At 31.9% G+C, this 15,131-nt stretch overlaps 1 protein-coding gene and 1 pseudogene across 1 annotated transcript; both read right to left on the bottom strand.

Annotated features, from left to right (window-relative positions):
• Window positions 1–5,365: 5,365 nt before the first annotated feature.
• Window positions 5,366–9,231, bottom strand: LOC139842486 (protein FAR1-RELATED SEQUENCE 5-like). Its single transcript, XM_071832621.1, has 5 exons — window positions 9,126–9,231; window positions 7,451–8,444; window positions 7,045–7,303; window positions 6,224–6,782; window positions 5,366–5,937 (listed from the first exon to the last, which is right to left on the bottom strand). The coding sequence occupies exons 1-5, from the start codon at window positions 9,229–9,231 to the stop codon at window positions 5,366–5,368; spliced, it is 2,490 nt and encodes an 829-aa protein (XP_071688722.1).
• Window positions 9,232–14,415: 5,184 nt separating this feature from the next.
• Window positions 14,416–14,525, bottom strand: LOC139846337 (U6 spliceosomal RNA; annotated as a pseudogene).
• Window positions 14,526–15,131: the final 606 nt, after the last annotated feature.

Genomic DNA, 15,131 nt, shown 5'->3' on the forward strand with positions numbered 1-15,131 from the left:
CGGTCTTCATCGTTTCGGGTTGTTGACCTTAGGTCGATATTTGGTTGTTTTTAGCATTGTACTTAGAAAGGGTACACTATAGGGTTGATATCTCGGTTCGAGATTGATTGAGTTTCCCGATGTGAGGGATTGAACATGGTTTTAGTGCTCGGATTGTGATTTGTTAAATCGCGTGTGACGATTTTGGTTGTTAGAGGTGATTCATTGGGAAGAGTTGCCTAGGAAAGTCGGATTGGGACGTATGTTTGAGGACCGTGGAGTGTGGTCCGTTTGGTTAAGTGACGAGGATCACGAGGACGTGATCGAGTTTAAGTGGGGGAGAGTTGTAAGACCCGAATATTTATCTTGTATACTTGTGTACTTATGACATTCGAGAACGGGCTTCGTTGAATATTGTTATGTAATTGAAAAGGTAAAAGAATCTGAAACTGGCTACTTGTGCGCCGCGCGGGTCTGGGGCGCGCCGCGCCAAATCGCGCAGACAGCCCTCTTCTTCTTTTCAATTGTTTTAAATGAAGGGCAATTGGGTAATTTCACTTGGGGCCAGATTTGTGAGCCATATTAGCTGGTTTGGATCAGTTTTGGATGATATTCACATCCATCCATCACTCCCAACTATCTAGAGAGAGAGAGAGAGATTCTAGAGAGAGATTTGGGGTTTTGGAGAAGAAGGAGGCCGTTTGGATCAAAAGCTCGAGTTCTAAAGTTGTTCCTTTCGTTCCTAGCTATGTTGTGGTAGTATTGGTAAGCTCAAACTCCGAATTTCATTTATTGGATTTGTTATTCAAGTTAGGGTTTTGAGTTAGTTTGATGAAAAACCCTTTTAGATGATGAAATGGGTTTAGTGATGCTAGTAATTGGGTTTATTGTTAATTGTTGGTGGATTTTGGGTTGGTGAACTAATTGGCCATGTTTAGGACTTGAAATTGAGTTTAATCACTTAAGTTAGTGATTAAGGAAGTATTGAAACCCATTTAAGGTTAATTGGTTGACTAATTGTGACTTTGGGTCAAATTAGGGTTTGGTGGTGATTATGACCCATTTGGCGATTTAATGAGGTTTATAAACTTGAAATGGATTAAGTTGAAGTATAAAACCAAGTTAAATGTGTTTTGGTGTTAAAACTTGTAAATGGTGAGATTTTGACTTAATGGGTCAAAATTAGGGTTTAAGTGTCAAAATGGGTATGACACGTGTTTAACACTTGAGTTCGGGTTTAATTAGCGTATTAGGACCATTCTCACTTGTGTTAGTGATTATTGGTTAGTTTTGGGCACGGTTTGTGCTTGGAAGTGCATTTGGGTCGAAATTGCACTAAGTGACGAATTGGGTTGATTTGTAAATCCACTCTAAGTGTATTGTTGTAATTGTGATAATGGAATAGGTATTTTCCATTGGCGAGTTGCGGTTTACTTGGAAGCATTCTTCAAGACTTCAAGGTGAGTGATAATATCCTATGTGCATATGTATGTGTAGGATGGGTGCGGGTCGGGTGAAGTGATTCTTGGCTATAGAGCTCACTTCACATATAGATGGATTTGATAGACTTGCGTTTAGATCCAATTGGCACGGTTGTGCGTTTTGGTTGACTATCTTTGGCGAAGTACGCGTTCGCGTGTACACTATCACACGTGATTGTGATGTGGATGATATAACCCCAATGGCGAAGGGTTTTGAGTTGGAGAAGTGAATCGCGTGTAGTTCGGATTCACGATGACGCGTGTAGTTCGGTCATCTTATCAAAAATGAATCTCGTGTAGTTCGGATTCATGGTGACTCGTGTAGTTCGGTCATCTTATTGAGGTAGTAATCTCGTGTGGTTTCGGATTACTAAGGCTCGTGTAGTTCGGCCAACCTCGATGTTGTGAAGATAGTAATCTCGTGTGGTTTCGGATTACTAAGGCTCGTGTAGTTCGGCCAATCTTCATTGTGGTATTTGGTTCTCGGTATTGGGTTAAGGTGTTAACCTTGTTCGTTTATATTGTTATATATTAATGTATTGTTGTGTTGTAGCTAACCCTCCGGGTGTAGCTATTTGGCGTTGTTCACATCGTCGTTGGTGAACTTATATTGTTATTGTATCTTTAGCTCGTTGCTTAGAGATCGTACGGTATGCTTAGTGTAGTGCCTTATATGGATGCCTCGGTATGCGGTATTTGTTATTTTGTGGCGTGTCCATTTTATACATATATATGTATGTAGTATATCATCATTCACTAAGCGTTAGCTTACCCTCTCGTTGTTGACTCTTTTTATAGATTGCATGCGGATGGTGGCTCGGGTAAGCGCGAGGATTAGAGGACTTGCATAGTTTGCGTAGAAGGCTTGCTTTTGGATTTATTAGGATTGGGTAGCGTATCCCCAATCGCCATGCTCGGCTTTGTTTTGTATTAAAAGTCTTATGGTCGAAAATTGTATTTTGATACTTAAAGAGTAATTTGGGTCGATGTGGGCCCCGCTTCGTAAACTAAATATTATTAATGGAACGCGCTAGTTTTTATATATTGAACATGCGGTTAAAAGCGTTATGTCTAAATACGTCGGGAACTAGTCAAACATTTTCGCATTTAAAGACTTTCCGGACAGTCAGGTTTGGCGCGTCGCGCGGCCTATATGGCGCGCCGCGCCAGGTGGTAGTTCAGCAAATTTTTTTTTCTTTGTTTGTGATTTTACACGGTTTAATCGCGGGTTGGTTTGGGTTGTTACAATGGTGTGGGTGCTGGAACGGATAATGATAAAATGCAAGATAAAAGTTATGATGAAGAAGAAGCAGCACAAGAAGAAGTGATGGAAAATCTTTCCAAAGAGTCAACCAGTATAATAGAGAAAGAAGAATATTTGGTTGAAAAAAATCAGAAAGAAAGAAGTGTGAATGTGGAAATGGAGACAGAAATTATAAAAGATTTTAATGAAAAAATACAAACAACAGTTGAACAGCAGCATACTGTAATAGGTGTGAATGTGCTATTGAATAGTAAAGTAGTGGACAGTTTGTTTAAAAAAAGAAACGGTGATGAAGAAAAAACAGCAACAAAAAAAGAAATACCAAATGTTTCAGGAGAGTCAATAGACATGATTGGAATGGAGACTGAGAAAGAAAAAAATTTGGTTGAAAAGGCTGAGAAAGAAAAAAGTGTGAATGTTGAAACTGAGGCTCAAATGGTTGAAGATTGTAATGATAAAACAATTGATGATGATGAAGAAAATACAAACGAAGTGGTTGCAAATATTTTGGGAGATCTGAAGAATGATAGTTTATTTCCAGGTGCAATAGATACAAAAATAAGTAGAGCAGGGGAAAAATTTGGAGAAGAAGGAGTTGTCAAAGAAGGGAAAAGAGAAGATGAAGAAAATAAAGGAGAAGAAAGAGAAAAAAGAACAATACGATTACCAGCTGTTTACAGATCACCTTTTAATAAAAAAGAGGTTGAAATCACAAAAAAAAGTTGAGAGGGGAATGTTAACTATTGCAAGATACTTCATGAGCTTTGGAGAAAAAGAAGGGTAATTTGATGAATAATTCATATCATATTTATCATATTTATTTATTTATTATTAGACAACAAATATCGTATTATAATATATTATATACAATTTACAGGTCGTGTGTTTACTATAACAATAATGACGAGATAATAACAGACGAAGCAATGGCAACCTTAATGCACCGAGTGTACGTGGAATCAAGTGTGATAGACGTATGGGCAGGAATTCTAAACAGGCAAGAGATACATGCTGGAACAAACACCAAAAAATGATTGTTCATGCCAACATGTATAGTGGTAAGAAAAATTAATAAATTGAACATATAGATAAAAAATTTATTGATGAAAAGAAAACTGAATGCTATCTAACATAATTATGAAAAAAAAAATATAGGCATCCGCTTATCTGAAACATGACAGAATACTCGATATACATAAAGATGATTTCAACACAAATGTGGAGGATTATCTGAAGGGAAGAAATTTGAATGAGGATATGAGAGGATATGATCTGGTAAAAAATGAAACAAGTACATTATATGTTATCCTCATACGAGTGCTACTTATTTTTATTATAAAAACATACTGAAATGATAAATTGCAGGTAATATTCCCGGTATGCAAATCAAATCACTTTTACCTGTTGTGCTTCAATCTTAACACTGGTGTTCTGGAGATTATCAACAATTCAGCAAAAAAAGAAAAATTGAAGACAAAGTATGGAAATGTTCCAAAAAGATTTGTAAGTACTATTTATGTAAGTACATATTGAAAAATCTATATAACTAATACGTCAATGTTAACTTAGGAGACCTCGTTGAAAGGATATCTAAAAAAGAAAGGTAACAAGGAAGCAGCTGAAAAGATTGGATCAGGTACAACAGAGCTACAAATGGCCTGGAGAACAAATGACAATAAAATTGACTATGAGGTTTTCTTAATGCGACACATGGAAACATACAAAGGTGAATATCCATGGAACAGTGAGCTACCAACAGACGAGGAAATGCAGATTAAGTGTTTAAATGAACTGCGAGTAAGGTATGGAGTGAAGATATTGAGCGATGAAGAAAATATAAATTGGCCTGAGTTGGATGAAAGAATAAAAGAGTATGAAAAAAATCATGATGAAAAAACAAAGATGAAGAAGTTAAAAGAAGGGAGAGACAAGACCTTAAAAATGAAAATTTGACTGTTTTAGGAAGGAATGAATTGATGTAAGAGGAACCAATGTTTTATTATTCATATAATCTGAAACAACTAGTATGAATGTATGTAAATGTACCTGATGCATGAAATAAGAAGTATAAAAACATACGTGATGTATGAAAGTTGGAAGTGTTATATAAAAAATTGTTTGATAGATAAACGATAACCAAAAACGATAATTATTGATTAACAAAAACATTAAGTTAAGATACATATGATGTAAGATACATATAAAAAAAATACAATGCATGTAATGTATGTTAATATTTTAAAAATCATTACTCTGTATTAGTTACTCCGTAAAAAATATATTAAGATACATATGATGTTTATTAATGTAAATTGCACGTGACAAAATGGGTTTTTACACACAAAAATGTATATATATATTTAAATGCATGTGATGTATGTTATTGTACGTTAAATATATACAAAAACATTCATATAAAAATCTAAAGATAAAAGTATATATATTACAACATTTCACTAATAAATCAAAAAAAAAAAAAAAAAAAAACTTAAAAAAAAAGGAATGTTACTATGTATTAAACTGAATGATATAAAAAATATTTAGAATTATTGATAAAACTCAAAGTCTAAGTAAAAAACAAATAGTTCTTTAATCAGCAACATATTAAACTCGCATAACATGTACGTTAAAAAAAATGTGCTTAATCATCATACTCTTCGACTTTGTCTGAATAAACATCTTCGAGATCACCCTCGGAATCAATGTCTGCAGTGCAAGTACGAACATTATGACCAAGCTCATTACAACGATGGCACTTTCTCCTATTTACAGACGACTTACTGGCAGCCACTTCTCGAGCACTTTTATACCTTTTACTGATGCGTTGACCTTTGTTTGGAACGACAACTGGAGCACGAACCTTTACATTACTTGGCTTTGAAAATCCCAAAACATTCTCAATTTGTTGAACCTTTGTAATTGAAGAATGTTGGTCAGGGATGGAATGTGCAAATTCTTTAACAAAACCATCAAACTTATCACTAAAAAGCTGGAGTATTTCTTTGTCATTCTTACAATTAGAAACAACTCTCCTAAAGGTATTAAAAAGATGTTTGGTAATCATGTAGGCATCAGAATGATAATTAACACCAGCAAAAATAACATTCAAAGATTCAGATGCATCTTTAGTCCACCTCCTCAAGATTTGTTGTTTAGGAATTTGAAAAATGTCATTAATTTCATAAACAAGAAATATGTGACGACAGAAACGACCTTCACGGTTGAACAACAGACACGAACAATGTGCTTCACCAGATACAGAATGAAGAGAAATCTGAGGGAATATATATATATATGTATATATATATATATATATATATATATATATATATATATATATATATATATATATATATATATATATATATATATATATATATATATATATATATATATATATATATATATATATATAAACAAAAGCAAAAAGTAACATAAATAAACAGAAACAAACAGAAAAAAAAAATGAAACAACTAACCTTGTAAATCATTTTCTTACGAGGAGGAATGAACTTTTCCTGAACTTCAATAATCTTTTTAAGTTCATCATCACCATCAGCAACACAACTTATTTGAGAACACATTTCATCAGATTGAAAAATTTCATCTTGAACTAACAAAAAAAAGGTGGGAGTGTACACGTCTCTTGCATGAAGCTCAATCGACTTAACAGTTCTACACTTAATAGATCTGCTTTCCATTTGAGAATCTATCAATCTGGTATTATGACGCTGCTTATCCATGGCAGCATCAAATCTAGAAAAGAAATCAACTAAATTTAAATGCTTATTTTTGCATTTAGAGAAAAACGAATTCTCACTTTCAGATAATGAGGATGTTCGCATTAAGCCATTCATTGGTACATCTCTAAAAAAGCAAGGAATCCACAAATCCTTGATTGCATACATATCATCAAACCACTTTGCACCATCTAACTCAAAATCTTCAATTAACGACTTCCAATGTCTTTCAAAAGATGATACAGACATTTCTTTGTTCCAAAATATGTAATTCATACGTTTGCGGAAAACTTTATTATTATACAAAACATAACCAACCTGAAAAACACGTGTAACAAAACAAAAAATATTAAGATACATATTAAGATACATCATATGCATATTAAGAAAAACAAAAAATAACTTAGTATTGAGAAAATAAATAGATATTAAAATACAACACATGAATGATAACAATAAAATGAATAAAAAGTTACCATTTCATTTAAGAAAATATAAAAAACAGGAGATGAATGATAAGAAAAAATAAAATAAAATAAATATACATAAAAAGTTACATGTTCTTTAAAATAAAAGTTACCTTATCCTTTAACTTCTGACTGATGTGCCACATACATAATATGTGTTTGGTAGTTTTGAACTTCTCAGCCACCGCTTCCAACACTGCAGGGTCTTGATCAGTAGTAACCAAACCAGGTTCATTAGAAAAAGTTTTTAGAAAACAGTCAATAAACCATTTGTACGAATCAATAGTTTCACGCGATAGCAATGCAGCACCAAAAATAACAAGCTTCTTGTGATTATCAATACCAGTGATAGGAACAAATCTCATATTGTACCTGAAAAAAAGAAAAAAAAAACAATACAAAAAACAACATTAAGAGCTAACATACAACTAATGAATGTTAAACAAAAACAAGTTCACATAAAAACCAAAAAACAAAAACAAAACAAAACAAAACAAAAAAATAAAAATAAAAAAATACCTATTGGTACCATATGTTGCATCAAATGACACAATGTCACCAAATTCTTTGTAATTCATTTTAGACAACTGATCAGCCCAAAAAACACCAGTTAAACAACCTTCTTCATCACATCTATACTCGCAAGTAAAATCAGGTAAAACCTCCTTCTTCCTAAGCAGATTTTCAATGACAATGTGAGCATCAGTTTCACCAATATGCCTTAGCAAATCACGCCTAAAATTTTTGTAATCTACATTAGTAGGACCAACCATATCATAACCACCACTAATATCACAGTTAATATGATGAGCAAGCATAGGGCCAATATTAGACTTCGAAGCAAGATCCTGAACAAAGTTCATATCAAAATACTGCATCTTTCTCTTCTTGTTCAGCGAATTCTTATTAGCTTCAGAAACAAGCTTATGATTGTGCCCCTCAAAAAACCTGAAAATGAATATCTTACCATTTTCATATTTACACCTTAGACTAGCCTCACAACCACACTTAATTGTTGAAGACTTACGGTTAGCAAATTTAGGAGCTTTATTGGAAGAATGTTCATCATTAACCTGATTATCAACAACTTCTTTACCTTTCCTAGATTGGCGTTTCGATTTATTGTTCACAGCCTCCGCATGATTAGAAATAACACTTGAATTCCTTTTCGATATATCAACATGATTAGAAACAACACAAGGTTCATTAACAAGAGTATCGACAGCTAATCTTTTAGGAACACCCGACCTAATACACCTGAACACAACGTAATTGATAGTACCATCAGCTAACCTGCTAAATGAAGCTTTCTTGACATCAAATCCAGCAAATTCAGCATAACTCTCATAAAAACGCAAGCAATGATCATAAGAAGGATAAACAGAATCAACAACAGGCTTTAATGCATCAGGAACTACTGGAAACCATAACCTAGAACCATTTAGAGTTCGATGCTCAACTGAACTCAGTATATGATTACATTCATTAATAAAAGGGGAAGCATTCAGAACATCTGTAAAAGAAAAAAAACGTAAGTAAGAACAATAAAAAATATTAACATACATGTGATGTATCATAATAAGTAACGCGAGAACATGAAAAAAGTAAACAAAAGTTTTGGATCGAAAAGTAAAATGCATCTGATGTATGATAAGATCTAAGAAAGATAACATAAATTATGAATACGAATTAAACAAATAACACACATATGACGTATGTTAATATAATGATAAAAACAGTATTATATTACAGTAAAATGCATCTTATGTATGATAATATCTAATGATAAATCAAAATAATGTATAGGTATTAAACAAATAACATACATATGACGTATGTTAATATAATGTTAAAAATAGTAAAATGCAACTGATGTATAATAATAACTAAAAGAAAATTAAATATTGTATAGGTATTAAACGATAACATACATATGATGTATGTTTATATATTGGTGAAAACAGCATTGTATTACAGTACAATGCATCTGATGTATGATAACATGTAAAGACAAAACACATATTGTATAAGTATTAAACAATAACATACATACAATGTATGATAATATATTGATGAAAACATTATTGGATTCTATAAAATTGAGAATAAAACAGAAACATACATTGAATGAATGATAGTATAAAAAGTAAAATAAAACAGTAACAGATGAAAATTAAATAATTATAAAACTTACCAGATGAATCACCGATATCGATTCCAGAAACATTAGGAGATACAGGATGATTAATACTCATCGAAGAAACTGAATCAACTGCAGAATAATTGGATGAGGAAGCCATTGAATGAATTGAGGTAGACGACGCAGAATGAACTATAAAACGATCGATTGAAGATCAATAAATTGAAGGATGACGACGATGAAACAATGATTTCAATATGAAGGAAGAGAACGACGAATAATGAATCCAAAAAAAAAAAACAACTGAAAATTGAATTAACGGATCAGTAATTTAAAAAATAATAAAACGAAAAAGAAAAATAAAAATATAAAAAGGAAAAAACAGAAATACCCTTACCTCTGTAAATTACCTTGAACGAAAAATAAAATAAGGGAAGAAGGAAGAACGGCGGCGATGAGGGAAGGATAACAAGATCGACGACGTAGAGCTGCTTATCGCCGGACATACAGCTTAGCGCTGGTTCGATATATATATATATATATATATATATATATATATATATATATATATATATATATATATATATATATATATATATATATATATATATATATATATATATATATATATATATATATATATATATATATTATACGTATTCAAAAAAATTAACATTTATAGCGGTCTTTTTAAGTTTCGAACAGGGCTTCCAAAATTAACGAGACGACCATGATGTTATACATGAATGTAGAAGAAACCGGTTAATATGCATCTAACAAAAAATGTTCTAACAACTCTAATTTTGTAGACCCTCCTTTTTTTGTTATAACAACTAGCTCGTAAGTTCTGTGGCCTAAAACGTTCTCATCCTTATATATATATAGTGGTAGTATCAAGAGAGAAGTAACCAATCGGGGGAAGCAAAGTTCTTTTTTTTTTTCATTTTTTTAAAAAACTTTGTTCATGAACATTATAGATTGGATGAAAATATGAACATTTAATGAAGACACTTTGTGATAAATGTTTTTATTTTGGCGGAAAAACGCTCGAAGAAGTAATATATATCAATTATCGTGTTTTTCGAGCGTATGTTGAGGTTTTAGATATTAGGGTTTAGATATTAGGGTTTATAGGGTTTAGATATTAGGGTTTAGAAATTTAGGGTTTAGGGTTTAGATTTAGGATTTAGATTGAGTTTTTAACACGAACGGTTTAGAGTTTAGGGTTTAGGGTTTAGGGTTTGGTGTTTTGGGTTTATTCCATAAACCCAAAACACCAAACCCTAAACCCTAAACTCTAAATCGGGCTAAATTTTATTTCACAAAACATGGAAAAAAAACGTTAACATTCTTCAAAAACAATATTATTTTGAATGTTATTTTTGTCGATCGTTTTCCCGCCAAAATAATAACATTCATCACGAAGTGTCTTTTTTAAATGTTCATATTTTCGTGTGATCTTGATGTCTGAAAAAAAAATCCAAAAAATGAAAGAAAAAAAAAATTTGCTTCCTCCCACTTCCCCTCGATTATATATATATATATATATATATATATATATATATATATATATATATATATATATATATATATATATATATATATATATATATAGAGAGAGAGAGAGAGAGAGAGATATTTTTTCAAGAGGGAAGCACTTTTTTGGGGGGAAGTAATTTTTTTTCGTTTTTTGAAAAAACTTTGTTCACGAACATTATAGATTAGATGAAAATATGAACATTTAAAAAAGACACTTTGTGATGAATGTCATTATTTTGGAGGAAAAACGCTCGAAGAAAAAAATAAAAACATTCAATGCGTTAAATGTTTTGCTGCTGAGTTTTTTTAAGGGGTTAGAAATTAAGGTTTAGAAATTAGAGTTTAGAAATTAGGGGGTTATAAATTATGGTTTAGCTATTAGGGTTTAGAAATTAGGGTTTAGGATTTAGAAATTAGGGTTTAGATTAAATATTTTAACACGAACGGTTTAGAGTTTAGGGTTTAGGGTTTAGGGTTTAGGGTTTAGAGTTTTGGGTTGAGGGTTTGCGGAGTAAACCCGAAAACCCAAAACTCAAAACCCTAAACCCTAAACCCTAAACTCTAAATCGGGCTAAATTCGAAAAAAAAAACACTTCACACAAGATGAAAACAAAACGATGCAAATAAACTCAGCAGCAAAACATTCAATGCATTGAATGTTTTAATTTTTTTATTCGATCGTTTTAACGCCAAAATAATGACATTCATCATAATGTGTCTTTTTTAAATGTTCATATTTTCATCTAATCTATAATGTTCGTGAACAAAGTTTTTTCAAAAAACGAAAAAAAAAAAAAATAATTTGCTTCCTCCTTCTCCAAAAAAGTGATTCCCTCTTGATTATGACCCTATATATATATATATATATAGGGGCAGGATCAATGGGGAAGTAACCAATCGGGGGGAAGCGGGGGGAAGCAAAAAAAAAAAAAATTTCGCTTTTTTTTTCGTTTTTTTTCCGGCATCAAGATCACACGAAAATTTGAACATTTAGAAGAGACACTTCATGATGAATGTTATTATTTAGGCGGGAAAACGATCGAAAAAATAACATTCAAGATAATATTGTTCGTGAAGAATATGAACATTTTTTTTCACGTTTTGTGAAGTAAAATTTAGCCCGATTTAGAGTTTAGAGTTTAGGGTTTAGGGTTTAGGGTTTGGTGTTTTGGGTTTATTCCATAAACCCAAAACACCAAACCCTAAACCCTAAACTCTAAACCGTTCGTGTTAAAAACTCAATATAAATCCTAAATCTAAACCCTAAATCTAAACCCTAAACCCTAAATTTCTAAACCCTAATATCTAAACCCTATAAACCCTAATATCTAAACCCTAATATCTAAACCCCAATAGCTAAAACCTCAAAATTATATATTACTTCTTCGAGCGTTTTCCCGCCAAAATAAAAACATTTATCACAAAGTGTCTCTACTAAATGTTCATATTTTCATCTCATCTATAATGTTCGTGAACAAAGTTTTATCAAAAAACGAAAAAAAAAAAAAAAGTTTTTGCTTCCCCCGCTTCCCCCCGAATGGTTACTTCCCTCTTGATCCTACCACTATATATATATATATATATATATATATATATATATATATATATATATATATATATATATATATATATATATATATATATATTAGTCATTAAATATACTCCGTATGTGTGTTTAAATCAAGGTCTATAGTTAAAAACTGTATGACATTATGTAACAATTATGCAATAGATGGAGAATTTATTAATATCGTGACTGCATTGCATGTGCAGGAGATCGAGACCTGCTAACAAACATTAAATTCCTCCAATCAAAATCATTCTTCTATCTGGGCCTAATTTTTTGAGTTTGCAAGTGTATACCGACCGACAGCTATTCAATTTTTTTATACGTACGTAGGTACGTGGAGAATGACGGTTCTGCGATCAATGTTTTATAAGTGGGCGGTAATTTGTAAACAAATTATAAAGAATGGCTCTCTTTAAAAAGACCCTATTAATTAAAAAATTATGCGTCCTATCTTTTAATTAGTGTTGTCATATACAACTTAAGTGATAGTTTATACAAAAAAAAAAAAAAAAAATTCACAATAGTGAGGTCTAAAGACTTTTACACGGCTACTCCTAATGCCTTGGACTCGCAAGTGGGTATGGATGCACTACTACTAAAAAAAAAAAAGGGATTGCAAACCGGTTTTAAGAGCTTTCCAAACCGGTTTTAAAACCGGTTTCTATGGGTAGAGGTTTAGAAAGTGGAGACCGGTTTTAAAACCGGTTCAGAAATTAGACAATAGAAACCGGTTTTATTATAGAAACCTGTCTGGATTCTCAATTTTTTTTAAAAAAAATTGAGACCGCTAATCTTCATCTTCATGTTAGCTAATTAATCTTCATCTTAATAATCTTCATCTTAGCTAATCTTCATCCATTCAGTAATCAATCTTCTTCCTTTCGCTAATCGATCTTCATCTTCATCCTTTAAGTCGCTAATACAAAGAACACACAGATACTCATGTCTGGACTTTAAAACAAATAAAAATACACGAATCGAAAACAAATAAGCAAAATAAAACAAATAGACTTTGGGAATCGAACCTTTTTACACGAATCGAACGTGTTTATGAATCGAATCGAACCTGTTTACAAAGAATCAAAATAAAACAACGATGGCTAATAAAAATCGTTTACGATGGCTAATAAAAATCAAATCGAATCGAACCTGTTTAAGACGATGAACTTGAAAGAATTAATCGAACCTGTTTACGGCTTTATTTAACTCAATTGAGAGAATGGAATACGGAGGTTTCAACCCTTTTCAAGATAAGAATAAGAATAGATATGGAATGGAAAACAGGTGGCAATTAATTGGGTTAAGTTTCAACTTTTTCATATCCCTGCGTTTAAAAAAATTAAGTATGGAGACCGGTTTATCCAAAAAAAAAAAAAAAAAAAAGGTTTCGAAAGTCGGAACCGGTTTTTATGAAAAACCGGTTTGGAAAATATACTTTTGGAACTGATTTTTGGTAAAAACCGGTCTACTATTTCCGTGTTAAAAAAAACCGGTCTCGTTTACCTTTTGAAACCGGTTTTTTATTTTGGATTTAAAAAAGGGGTTTGGAAAAGGGGTTTGCATTCTCAAATTTGTAGTAGTGGATGACAAAATTAATTAAGTTATCCGTCATGTGACTTGCGTGTGAGCTCATGTTATTTAGGTTGTTTTGTGTTCGTTTGAGCTAGAAAGTTAGTTTATTCTTTAGTTTGTTGTTTCGGGCTTCATTTTCTATTGAAAGTATTCCACTTTTGTTTTTATAAAAGTAATTTTCACAAAAAGAATATTATGTGACTTGCATGTGTGTCTATTTAACGATGTAGAATAATGAAATTTCAGTAGAAGGATCAACGTTGTACAATTTATAGAATGTGAGGGAAAATTGGTGTAATTTCTATGTCGTTGCTTGGAAACTATTCGCGAGATGAGTACATACGTAAGTTAATGGGGTCGTATGCTTTCATTTGTATTCGTGCGAATATTGGCATATAACTTTCACGGATGAGTCTACAATGCGGTAGAATTGGCTAAGACTAATAAACTAGCTAAGGCTAGTGGTGGTGTGTAGGTGGTTAAATACCTTGTGCATCTACCACGCTGGTAGTTGACTACAGATATGTTAGTTATGCAATAGCAAGTATTATCTTGTATACGTAGTATATACGTGTCTAGACATTGTTAATGGTAGAATGTTTATTTATCTTTCTCATTTAATTAAAAGTAAAATCATTACTCCTCGTGTTTTACACAAAAGTACATTTTTTGAATTATTTCTTAATTTGTGTGTGTCATCCTTACGTATGGGTCATTGGGTCATGCTAATCTTCTTTGTATCGGTTCAATTATATCGGATGTCCCAGAAGAACTTACATAAAATTATATTGATCGTCTTTTTTCTGAAACAAGTACACACACTTATCTAGCAACCTGCAAACACACATATAGCTTATTTTAACTCACTATTCATTCTCCTTTACTTCGAAATCAAAAAGTGTGTTGTTGCACACTTAGTGACCCATAATACTACCCATGTAGACACTACATGAGACATTGACAACACACATACATTTAGTGATAAATTATATACACCACAACATCATACAACTTTAAACACTAATAACACATTTTCTTTCAAAATATCAACTTTAAATCTCAATCTAGTAAAAGAATCATCTTTTACTCATGTGTGATTACTCAACTCAGATATGGAAGAAAGTTAAATCTAAGCTGATGTTTACTAGTTCGACTTATGACATTCATGTTATTATTGAAAAACTGGTTGCATATCCGTGTACCAACAATATATGGAATGTTATAAACAGAATTGTACTTGCAACCATTGTCTATTTCATATGGCAAGAAAGAAATAGTTGGTTATTCAAGAATAAAAAAGGTCTACTGAGGAATTATGTAAACCAATGGAGATCGTGTCAAGAACAAGATGTTGACTTTAAAAGTCAAAGAATCTGATG

The sequence above is a fragment of the Rutidosis leptorrhynchoides genome, chromosome 4 (genome assembly GCF_046630445.1).
Source record: "Rutidosis leptorrhynchoides isolate AG116_Rl617_1_P2 chromosome 4, CSIRO_AGI_Rlap_v1, whole genome shotgun sequence".
NCBI lineage: Eukaryota > Viridiplantae > Streptophyta > Magnoliopsida > Asterales > Asteraceae > Rutidosis > Rutidosis leptorrhynchoides.